At 40.8% G+C, this 12471-nt stretch overlaps 1 protein-coding gene across 1 annotated transcript in view; it reads left to right on the forward strand.

The window, feature by feature from the left end:
- Positions 1 to 1007: 1007 nt before the first annotated feature.
- MRPS31 (mitochondrial ribosomal protein S31) overlaps positions 1008 to 12471 on the forward strand; it is a 29334-nt gene continuing 17870 nt past the window's right edge. Inside the window, exons 1-2 of the mRNA XM_039473389.2 lie at positions 1008 to 1195; positions 5314 to 5601. Coding sequence (XP_039329323.1) covers positions 1071 to 1195; positions 5314 to 5601 — 413 coding nt within the window. The 5' untranslated portion in view covers positions 1008 to 1070. The remainder of the gene's footprint in view (positions 1196 to 5313; positions 5602 to 12471) is intronic.

Consider the following 12471-nt stretch of genomic DNA (forward strand, 5'->3'; position numbering starts at 1 on the left):
GTGTTTTAGCATCACCGAAGCTCACTGCCCCATCTTGATTATTTTTTTGAGAGGACAGGGAAAATGTTGATATAAATTTTGGAATGCCTTTACGGAAATTTAGGCTAGTGGTTCCCAGGTGTCCTATTAGCCAACATTTCCCACCAGATTTATTCTCATGCCCTTCCAAGTTTGGGAACCCCAGATGTCTTCTGGGGCCGTGGTTCCCCATTTCATGAGGGACAGGTAAAAGCCAAGTTTCTCTCTTGCATCCTTTTTTATTTTTTATTTTTGAGACTGGGTCTCACTCTGTTGCCCAGGCTGGAGTGCAGTGGCACTACCTTGGCTCACTGCATCCTCTGCCTCCAGGGTTCAAGCGATTCTCCTGTCTCAACCTCCCGAGTAACTGGGATTATAGGCGCACACCACCACGCCCGGCTACTTTTCGCATTTTTAGTAGAGTCGGGGTTTGACCATGTTGGCAGGTTGGTCTCGAACCCCTGACCTCAAGTGATTCCCCCCACCTCGGCTTCCCAAAGTGCTGGGATTACAGGCGTGAGCCACCGTGCCCGGCCATAAAGCCATTTTCGAGAAATGAACCCTATGTCTCATTTTGACTCGACAAGAATAAAGACTGAAAGGAAACGCTAATTCATACGGCAGCAGGTCTTTTAGTAATTTTTTAAAACCTTTTTGGTGGCCATGGAGCACTGTGAGAACATGATGAATGCTGTAGAGTAGACCTTTGCCCTCCAAACAAAGCAAAATAGTGTCAAGTAAGAGACTGATTTCAATGGCCCCATCAGTATTTCGCACAACGGATGACGTCCTCTACCATCCACGTGGCTGAACTCGAGAAGACTCCGCCTCTAGAACTAGAATCACGGCGTGGGTGGGGTCCCGTGGAGGCAGCTGGCTCCGCCCGGCCGCGGGAGAGTTCGGAACACAGTCAGTCACCTGCTCCTGTTGCCCACCGGAACGCAAAAGAAGAGGAAGGCGTCAGGCCGGAAACGGAAGAGAGGGTGGGGGACGTGTTTGGCAGAGGGACGCACCATTTCAGTTGCCTTCTGGGTTCTGTTTGTGTCTCGGCGATGTTACCCAGAGTCGCGACTTTCCTACCTGTTCGCCCCGTTTCCCGCCATCCTGTGTCCTCTGGAAGCCCGGAGACATCAGCAGCTGCGATTATGCTCCTCGCTGCTCGGCATGGAACCGTCAGGTACCGCAGTTCAGCGCTGTTGGCCCTGCAGGTCCTCTGGCAACCCCGTGTCTCGTCCTGTACATTTAGTTATCCTCCGACTTCTTGGGGTCCATGTTATTACCTGCTGGGTCCTTAGAAGCTATTGCTTTAAATCTGAGGAAAGAAAAATCCCAGAAAGAAAAGTTAACTTGCCCAAGGTTATAGTGTGCGTGGGAAACAGAGCTATTCTTAAAATCCTGGTCGCTGTTATTTCTAATCCATGCCGCGCCTCATTCCCCTTGTCATCATCTCCTGTCAGTTTATCCAAGCTCCAAACGGGAAGTTGTTTTTATCTTTTGCCTCCCAAGATTTATTCGAGAGCCTTGTTTCTGTTTCCCTCGTTTCTTCTTTGGTTAATTATTGAAAAACTTGACAGCGTGCCAGTGTTAGTTGTAAACCCCAGGTAAGACAGTCCTGCCATCACGGAGCGTGTAGTTTCAGCAAGTTGACAATTCAAGTGCTGTGTACTGAAGTAATAGCCGAGATAGTGTAGGTAAGCACAGAGTAAGTACACTGTTCATCCAACATGAATGATTTGCTGAGGGAACAAATAGGGACATCTAACCATTGCAGGGGAGACTCAGGGTATCGTTTCTGTAAAAGTCTGATGAAGTCTGAAGGAGGACCACTGGTTGAAGTTAGCCAGGAAAAAAAAAAGGGAATTGCGGCATAGTTTTTGGTTTTTATCCTCTGAGAACTTTATTATGAAAACCTAATTTCACAGCATAAATTCCACGAATAACACTCAGAAGGCAGTTTGGTTAAGTACAGGGCTGAAGCAGGTTAGTGACAGTGAAGATGGGAAGGACCAGCTGAATGGAGGAGAAAAATTGCACAGGTAGAATGAAGGGGATGTGACATCATAGGATAATGGTAGGGTGGTCAGAGGGAGCAAAGATTTCAGCTGACTGCCTTGGAGTATTAGGGTATTCTTAATGTTAACAGAAGAAACCAGGAGCCAGGCTTGAGAAAGGTTTTTACATATGTTCTAATTTTTAGAAAACAAAAAATATCGGCCAGGTGCGGTGGCTCACGCCTGTAATCCCAGCACTTTGGGAGGCTGAGTTGGGGGGATCACCTGAGGTCAGGAGTTCAAGACCAACCTGACCAACATGGCGAAGCCCTGTCTTTTAATCAATCAATCAATAAAATCTGCTTATGTGAGGGGGCCTTTTAAGATAGAAGTGTGAAAAATAGAAAGTCAGTCTGAAAGAGGAGTCTTGAATGTGGCTTTGAAGGTGTTGCATTTGAAGTACTGATGAGATGCTGTCAGTGGAAACAAACTAAGGTGGGAGGTTAGGTCTAGAGTTTTATTATTTTTCGTGCTAGGGAGTTTCTTAGGCATGATTTTCCTATAATGTAGATTGCTTTCTATGGTGTGATAGCAATCTTGAAAGAAAACATTGTGGTAAAGATTATATGTGAGATTCATTTGCTGATTACCACCTTTCTGTTAAAATACCTTTAATATTAACTTGAAATTTAAAATAATAGACCATTTTCTTAAATAGACTGTACCATATATTGAATATTGTAATGAGAGTCCTGTGTACTGGTTATGAGGATACTAGTATGCAATTGGTTTTTTATTCTAATTTTAAAATTAGAATACATTTTAATTTTTTAATTCTAATTTTAAAGTGCCTGATTTAATAGCCTCTATTGTTTTTATTAAGCAGATCAAATAGTTTGTTTCAACATTTTTTGAAATTGCCATTTTCTCTTTCATGTAAGTATCCTTAGCCTGCAGCTGCCGTTTCCTGGCTTTGAGAACTTGATACAATATTTTTCGCGGGGGTTTGGGGGAACGGAGTCTCACTCTGTCACCCAGGCTGGAGTGCAGCGGCACGATCTCGGCTCACTGCAACCTCCAACTCCTGGGTTCAAGCGATTTTTCTGCCGCAGGCTCCTGAGTAGCTAGGACTACAGGCACTCAACACCACGCCTTATTTTTGTAGTTTTAGTGGAGACGGGGTTTTCACCATATTGGCCAGGCTGTTCTTGAACTCCTGACATGTAATCTGCCTGCCTCTGCCTCTCAAACTGCTGAGATTACAGGTGTGAGCCACTGCACCTGGCCGAACTTGATAACCAAGGATCTGATGCAGGCTTTTGAGCTCACCTGCATGAGAATCACCTGAATGTCAGTTAAATTCCAAACTTACAAACTAAGAATTTCAGGAATCTGTGTTTTAAGTCAGCTCTCTATGTTATTTGTATAACCTCCAGAGATTTATAACCAATAACAATTTCTGTGGACAACAGTTTGTTCTGTAAAGTGAGAAAAATAAAGCCTGTACTGTAAGATTGTAAGGATTAAGTAACATACATAGCTACTGTAATGTGGTCCTCTGACCAGCAGCATTAGCATCACCTGGGAGTTTGTTAGAAATCCAAATTCTAAAGTGTCTCGTGGACAAAGCTGCTGAATCAGAATTCTTTGGTGGGACCAAATATTCTGTGTTTTAGCAAGGAGCTAGGTAATTTCTATGGGCCAGATATGATGGCTCACGCTTGTAATCCCAGCACTTTGGGAGGCAGGTGGATCGCTGAGCCTAGGAGTTGGAGACCAGGCTGGGCAACATGGCGAAACCCTGTCTCTACAAAAAAATTGGTCCCAGTTACTCGGGAGGCTGAGGTGGGTGGATCACCTGAGCCCAGGGAGGTCGAGGCTGCAGTGAGCTGAGATCATGCCACTGCACTTCCAGCCTATTCGACAGAGTGAGACCCTGTCTCAAAAATAAAAAGCAAAAAACAAAAAAAAACTATGCATATTAAAGTCTGAGAAGCAGTGCTGTAGTACATCAGCTTCATAAAGGCAGGGACCGTGAATTTCTTATTTACTAATATAGTGTCAGTACCTTGTATAGTACCACACCACAGAGTAGGTATTCACTATATTTAATAAATGATTTTTTAATATACCCTCTTAGTGAAACTGATTCATGGAGAGTTTTTTAAGTTCTTCAATAACCAAATACCAAAAGAGGTTTTTAACCCCACAGAATAAAATTGGATATTTGGGTTACTTAGAATTAGGAAATCTTGGCTGGGCGCAATAGCTCACGCTTGTAATCCCAGCACCTTGCAAGGCCGAGGCGGGTGGATCACGAGGTCAGGAGTTCAAGACCAGCCTGGCCAACACGGTGAAACCCCGTCTCTATTTATTTATTTATTTATTTATTGTTTTTTTTTTTCTTGTTTTTTTTTTTTTTTCTTTTTTTCCTGTCTTTGAAACCCCATCTTTATTTAAAAAAAAAAAAAAAAAAAAAAGGTAAAAAAGTATAAGGAAATCTTTTGCATGACTCTAATATAGATGTAATCATTTGTGTTCTTTTTCATAAATGTATCTAATTAAGAAAGCAAAAATGACATTTCTAGCCATTGATTATTCTCTTTTCTGTTCCATTTTAGCTTACCTTACAAATGATTATGTGTTAAATGCCATGTAGCTTGATGAGAATGTTGATCAGATTAGAATAACACCCACTCAAAGTTTTTTTGAAATAATCTTTATTTATAGAAATTCATTTTTGTATTAATTGGAACTTTTAAAAAAGGTATTATTATGTTAAGAGCAAGGACTTGCAGTCAGTCAGATTCAGATTTGAGAATAATACATTACCATTGATTAACCATATTAGTGCTTTTCTACCGAACCCTGGGATAAATGGAGGGAGGGAACAGACTTGGGAGCATTAGCACCCCCAGAACTGCCCTGGCCACCCCAAGGAGCAGGTGACCAATATCTCGGCACAGCACTACTTATTTGTGGCACACAGTGTGTCTTAGTTCTTAGTGAGCTGTGAGCTCCATGACTTTGGGTAAGTTACTACCCTGATTTTCAGTTTCCTTATCTGCAAAATGGAGACCTTAGGGAGTTAATGTGGGCATGAGAAATGCACATAAAGTATATTGCACAAGGTGAGGTGTGTAGTGTGTGCTAATAAATGGTAAGGTGCTGCTGTTATGGTTATTACAATAATTATAAAAAGCAAATGGAAAGGGCTTGAATTGAAAAAAATTTAGATACATAGTTTTTTACTTTATTAGTCTGCATTAGATTTTTCATTTTTTTCTTTAATGCATCTTTCCAGGACAAAAAATAATATCCAAAGATATTTTGGCACTAACAGCGTGATCTGTAGCAAGAAAGGTGACCAGTCTGTTGGAATTGATGAGACTTCCAAGGAGACTTTAGAGAGCCAAGACAGTGAAACGAAAAACACCAAAAAAGACTTGTTAAGCATTATTAAGGGCATGAAAGTTGAATTAAGCACAGTAAATGTACAAACAACAAAGCCCCCCAACAGAAGACCACTTAAAAATTTGGAAGCTACACTTGGCAGGCTTCAAAGAGCTACGGAACATCCTCCAAAGAAGAGGTAAATTTAGTTATAATTTGAATGTTGTTTGAAACTCCAGTAAGCTTTTTCTTTTGGTAAAACATAGTTTTAATATGAGTACTTGGGAAATGTTGAATTTATGAAGAATAAATATCAGCTTGTAAACATAGGGACTCTAATAATGACTCAAGGCTGGGCGTGGTGGCTCACACCTATAATGCTGGCACTTTGGGAGGCCGAGGCAGGTGGATCACTTGAGGTCAAAAGTTCAAGACCAGCCTGGCCAACATGGTGAAACGCTGTCTCTACTAAAAATACAAAAATTAGCTGGGCGTGGTGGTGCATGTTTGTAATTCCAGCTACTTGGGAGGCTGAGGCAGAAGGACCACTTGAACCCAGGAAGCAGACATTGGTAGTGAGCTGAGATTGTGCCACTGCACTCCAGCCTGGGGACAGAGTGAGACTCTGTCTCAAACAACAACAACAACAAAATAATAATTACTTGAGAAATACAGTTGTGTATTATATTTAAATAACAAGAGGATATCTGTACACAATTCAGAGACAGGAAAAGAGAAGAGATCTCATTGAGAATTTCACACTTACATATTTATCAGTTATTAACTGCCGTTTAATTGCCTCTTTAAGCTGTTAATTAACAATATTATTTACATCTTGATTTGAAGGTAGCTTAATACCTGTAAAGAACTTGCTTATTTAAAATTTTCTATTTTAAAGATTTCTGGAATAAAGTTTTAACATGTTAATTACAACTGCTTTATATTACTTCCTTTTAGCAATTCCTATCAGTGCTTTTAGCTTTCTTGGTGGTTTCCTCAGAGTATTATGATTATTTGTATTTGTCAAAGGAGTATTATATTTAATTCTAAGTGCAATCAGTGATATCCTGGAATTGAGCAGTAGGTTAAATGGCAGTATTTTGTTTTAGTGCTATGTAATGATGTATCCCAATGACGTTATTAATTCAAGTATTAAGGGGTGTGGCTTTAGGATACCCATCACTGACTTCTCTTAGCAGAACAAACAGATTTTAATAGAGTCTTCTGTTTGCCAGAATTATTTAACATTTTAATGGAACTTCTTGGTTTCTGCATTATATCAAAAATACCTCTAGAACATATGATTGGGTGGTAGAGTAAGCTAATTCAGACAATCAGTTCCCTTAATAGGTATCCTCCTCTTGCTTTTAGAAACAAAATGGTTACATGTAAATATATGGAAATAAATAATACAAACGTATATAAATACTTATCAAGAATGGCATTTTTAAAGCTCCTAGTCCTGTTTATGACCCATCAGGTGCTTTATTATAATTATAATTGAATTAACTGTTAAAGAAATGGTAAAGTGAGTTGAATGCTTTGGAAAGAATCAGTAAAGGTCATTTTAAAATTTTCTTTCCAATTAGGTATGAGTGAGGCAAACGTGTATGTGGGAGAATCACACGCTTAAATTGCTTTGTAAGCTTTCTTACATTCTTGCTCCACTTTCCATTTAAACCAAAATTGAAAGTATTGGAGGATGGGTGTGACGTATATAAAAGATATGTCTTAGAACCTCTGTCAGTGGACCTGTGTTCAAAGAAGAGACTTTGGTCTACATCAAAAGACTGGTGAATGAGTTACATTTGTTTTGAGTTTTTAAAAGGTGCCTTTTAATAATTTTTGCCTCCCCTACCCGTTTCTTAAGGACTCCAGGGTGCACAGGATTAGGTTAGTCATGATCTTTGCTTCATGAGGCACTGTCATCATTGCTTCGTACACAGTCTGCTTTTCTTATTTTGTATTATATATTGAACCTTCATTAATACGGTTACCATGCCTCCCAAACTTAGTGGCATGAAACATTGGTCCATTATGCTCTCAGATTCTGTGGGTTAGCAATTTGGCTAGAACACAGTGGGGAAGGCCAGTCTGTGCTCTATGATGTCTAGGGCCTCGGTTGGAAGACCTAGAAGTCTGAAGCTGGAATCGTCTGAAGTTTGCTCACTCATGGATCTGGCACTTGATGCCAGCTGTCAGCTGAGACCTTAGCTGAAGGTGTTAGCAGAAACACCTACATGTGACTTTCTTTGTGGCCTGGGCTTTCTCACTGCATGGTAGCTGGGTTCCAGGGCGGGGGTCTCAAGAGAAAGTGAGCCAAGAGAAAGCTGTATTTTCTTTTTAATGACTTAGCCTTGTGATATGATTGGACATTACACCATATTCATCCTCGTTCCACACTGATTTTCCTGGGATATTTGTTCTTATCACAACCACTCCTGAGAAACCATCTTGACAAAGGTACAATGTCATTGATAGGAATGGAGCAGTATACAGTTGGCCCTCTGTGTGCCCAGCTTCTGCATCCACAGATTCAACCAACCTCTGATTGAAAATATAAAAAAAAGAAAAAAAATACAGTATAACAAATACTTACATAATTAGGTGTTATAAGTAGTCTAGAGATGATTTAAAAGTATTTGGGAGGATGTGCATTACTTATACGCATGTACTCTGCCATTTTATTTAAGGGTCTTATACATCCATCCTCAGGGGCCAGAGCTTGTTGGTAGAAACAATGCCTGTGTCCCACGGCCCCACCCTCCCCAACCCCTGCAGATATGAAGGGATAGCTGTACTGTTACTGTGAACTGCCTAGTTGAAATCACCATGTGGTTGTATTTTCCTGTGGTGCCCCAGAGTGCCTTAGGGCACAGTTTGGGAACCAGGGTTTTAAGTGGAGAGCTTGTGTCTTCTCTACTCATCTTTAGTTAAGGTAGATTCAAGGCTGGGATCTGGAATCGTCTGAGGGCACTTTTCCAATGCTTGATACTGGCTGTTGGCTGAGGCTTTAGCTAGGGCTCTTGGCCAGTACACTTACCCATGGCCTTTCCATGTGGCCTGGGCTTCTTACCTGGTAGCTGGGTTCTGCAGACAAATGTCTTGAGAGAGCGAAGTGAAAGCGGTAACACATTATTTGATCTAGCCTCAGAAGTCACAGTATGTTACCTCTATCTTGTTCTTTTCATCAAGGCAGTCACAAAGTTTCCCCTGGTTTTCAGGGAGGGGAGATAGATTCTCTCTCTTAATGGATATGTGGCAATGTTTTGGAAGAGCATATGGAGCCAGGAGTAATGCTGTCACTGTTTTCTGAAAGTGTAATTTGCTAGGCCGGGCGCGGTGGCTCAAGCCTGTAATCCCAGCACTTTGGGAGGCCGAGGCGGGTGGATCACGAGGTCAAGAAATCGAGACCATCCTGGTCAACATGGTGAAACCCCGTCTCTACTAAAAATACAAAAAGTTAGCTGGGCATGGTGGTGTGTGCCTGTAATCCCAGCTACTCAGGAGGCTGAGACAAGAGAATTGCCTGAACCCAGGAGGCGGAGGTTGCAGTGAGCCGAGATCGCGCCATTGCACTCCAGCCTGGGTAACAAGAGCGAAACTCCATCTCAAAAAAAAAAGAGAAAGTGTAATTTGCTTTGATTATACATCTGGTACCTGATAACTGTAGAATGTCAGCTATATTATAGGCAACATTGTTAGGACAAACTTGACCCCTAATTGATAAATTGCATCTGGCCTGGGAGAACTATAGGTACCCTATGGGGATACCATATTTAGGACTTAAATGCAGTGATTCTTCTTACTGCATGTCCTTTACGCATGCAGTAAGAACCCTGGAAACTGCATGTGGCCCTGTTACAAGAGAGACTGAGTCTGAGACAGTAAGCCAGGCAGCTCCCATACCTTCATGGTGCAGATCTCATATCCTAATTCTAAGATGAATGACCATGTGAAGTGTCACCTGCGTGAACACTGCCAGAACTGAGAATGACACCCAAGGCTGCCCTGCTGGCCTGCTGTGGTTCTGTCTTTCATCTTCCTGAATGGACTGGGCCAGGTGTCATCTGTGGTGGTCCTTTGGGTCTGAATGTTGAGTGGAACCTAAAAAGATCCCTGGCGGTGCAGCAGTAACCACAATTTCTAGCATCTGCTTTAACTTTCTCTTAACCTGATCATTCAAGGCATCAGCTAACTATTACTCACTTAATTGATCCCTGCTGGAAATTTAGATAATTTCTAGTGTTTCACTAGTATGAAATGATACTATGATTAACATTGTTAATTCATTCAGCAACTTTCCCTTGCCATTATATTTCACACACCATCCAAAGAGCTAGAGATTGGACATTGAAGAAAACAAAGTCTCTGCTTCCTACATTAAAATGGGGGGAGGGATATGGGAGAGGAGATGTATGTACAACACACACACACACACACACACACACACACACACACACACACAATGTCTATACTATGTAAGGTAGTGAAACATGAAGAAAAATAAGAATGATGGAGTTGGGCCAGGCACAGCCTATAATCCCAGGCTGAGGCAGGAGGATTACTTTAGTCTAGAAGTTCAAGACCAGTCCAGGCAACATAGTGAGACCCAGTCTCCATGAAAAAAATGAAAAAAACAGAATAGCTGGGTGTGGTGGCATGCACCAACTATTCTTTTTTACTATTCTGAGTAGTCCCAGCTACTCAGGAAGCTGAGGCAAGAGGATTGCTTGAGATGAGGAGGTTGAGGCTGCAGTAAGCTGTGGTTGTGTCCACTGTACTCCAGCCTGAGTGGAAAAAAAAAAGAATGAGGAGGCTGGAGAGTTGCTTTTTTTTTTTTTTTGAGATGGAGTTTTGCTCTTGTTGCTCAGGCTGGAGTGCAATGGCCCAATCTTGGCTCACCGCAACCTCCACTTCTCGGGTTCAAGCGATTCTCCTGCCTTTGCCTCCTGAGTAGCTGGGATTACAGGCATGCGCCACCACACCGGCTAACTTTGTATTTTTTGGTAGAGACGGGGTTTTTCCATGTGGGTCAGGCTGGTCTGAAACTCCTGCCCTCTTCTTGTGGTCCCCCCGCCTTGGCCTCCCTAAGTGCTGGGATTATAGGTGGGAGCCACCTTGCCTAGCTGAGAGGTGTTATTTTTAAGAATAATCAGGGAAGATCTCTGATAAGGTAACGTTTGAGTAAAGATCAGAATCAAATTAGGGATAAAGCCATGCAGATATCTGAAAGGTGAATTGAGGTTGGAGTATGCAGTATCCTTCAAATTCCACAAATCTGTTTCTTTTCTTTTCTTTCTTTTTTTGATACAGAGTCTTGCTCTGTCCCTCGGGCTGCAGTATGGTGGCTTAATCTCAGCTCATTACATCCTCCTCCTCTGGGATCAAGCAGTCTTTCCGCCTCAGGCTCGCGAGTAGCTAGAACTACAGACATGCACCATCACACCTGGCTAATTTTTTTTTTCTTTTTGTAGAGATGGTGTTTCACTATGTTGTCCAGGCTGGTCTTGAACTGAACTCAAGTAATCTGCCCACCTTAGTCTCTCAAAGTGTTGGGATTATAGGCATGAGCCCCCATGCCCAGCTGTTTATTTTCTTTCTTTCTTTTTTGGTTTATTTTCTTTAAACACATATTCTTAGAAGTGGAATTGCTGGGTAAAAAGATTTGCATTTTTTTTACCTTTGATCTATGTCACCAAGTTGCCTGCTAAAAGCCGTGCCAATTTAAGTGTCCATTCAGTAATTTCTTTCCCTCATCAGAGTCCTTTTCTGAAATTGTATGTCATATAGTTTATTTTAAAGAAATTTTAAAAGTACACAATGTAATGAAGAAGAAAAGTATATAATCATGAAATAGTCTTAATTACAGGATAAAATCAATTGTTGAGAGATACTTTAACAAGTTCTCCTTATGTTATTAAAATCTATGAAGATCCCTATATGTAAAAATTATTCCATGACAGAGGCTCCCCCACAATTTTTATTAATTAGAACATTTCAAATTACAAAGTCAGAGAGTATGACTATATAGGAAACTATTGTTATGAAATGCATGATTCTAGAAAATCAATATTCATCTATGTTCTATGTACACTCTGATCAAATACATATATTAAAATTTGACAATGAAGTTTGCAAGTAGTTTATGAAAGAAATATAATGGCTTTGGAATAAGGTTAAAGCTTTATTCACAGATAATAGTTTTGAAAGCCCGTTTTATTTTAACTGTTTTGAAAATGAAGTTTGCAAGTAGTTTGTGAAAGAAATATAATGACTTTGGAATAAGGTTAAAGCTTTATTCACAGATAATAGTTTTGAAAGCCCGTTTTATTTTAACTGTTTTGAAAATGAAGTTTGCAAGTAGTTTGTGAAAGAAATATTATGACTTTGGAATAAGGTTAAAGCTTTATTCACAGATAATAGTTTTGAAAGCATGTTTTATTTTAACTGTTATATTTCCTTATTTCTTTTTCTTATTAATGAATGAATTTATTTATTTATTTATTTGGAGACCAACTCTCACTCTGTGGCTCAGACTGAAGTGCAGTAGAAAAATCATGGCTCACTGCAACCTCAGCCTCCCGTGCTCAAGCAGTCCTCCTACTCAGCCTCACTGGTAGCTGGAACTATAGGCAAGTGCCAGCACGTGTGGCTAATTTTTTTTTTTCTTTCTTTTTTTTTTCCTATCCCAGGCTGGTCTCAAACTCCTGGGCTCAAGTGATTCTCCTGCCTCAGCCTCCCAAAAGGCTCGAATTACAGGCATGAGCCACCATGCCTGACTCCTTGTCTCATTCTTCTATTTTCTTCTATTCCTATCAGATTTTAGATCTTCCAGGGCTTACTTAAGTCCTTAAAGTCTTTCTCCAAGAACTTCAGGAATTTGGGAACTTTAATTTGCATATTAGGTAACAGTTCATAGTAAGAAAGCCAGGCATAATAAAACATGAATTTAGATCCCACTCATTGAGATGTCAGTTCTCAGTGAGTTAAAAAATTGCAAATAGCCAGGCATGGTGGCAGACGCTTGTAGTCAGAGCTACTCAAGAGGATGAAATGGGCAGACTGC

The sequence above is a fragment of the Saimiri boliviensis genome, chromosome 16 (assembly GCF_048565385.1).
Source record: "Saimiri boliviensis isolate mSaiBol1 chromosome 16, mSaiBol1.pri, whole genome shotgun sequence".
Lineage (NCBI taxonomy): Eukaryota > Metazoa > Chordata > Mammalia > Primates > Cebidae > Saimiri > Saimiri boliviensis.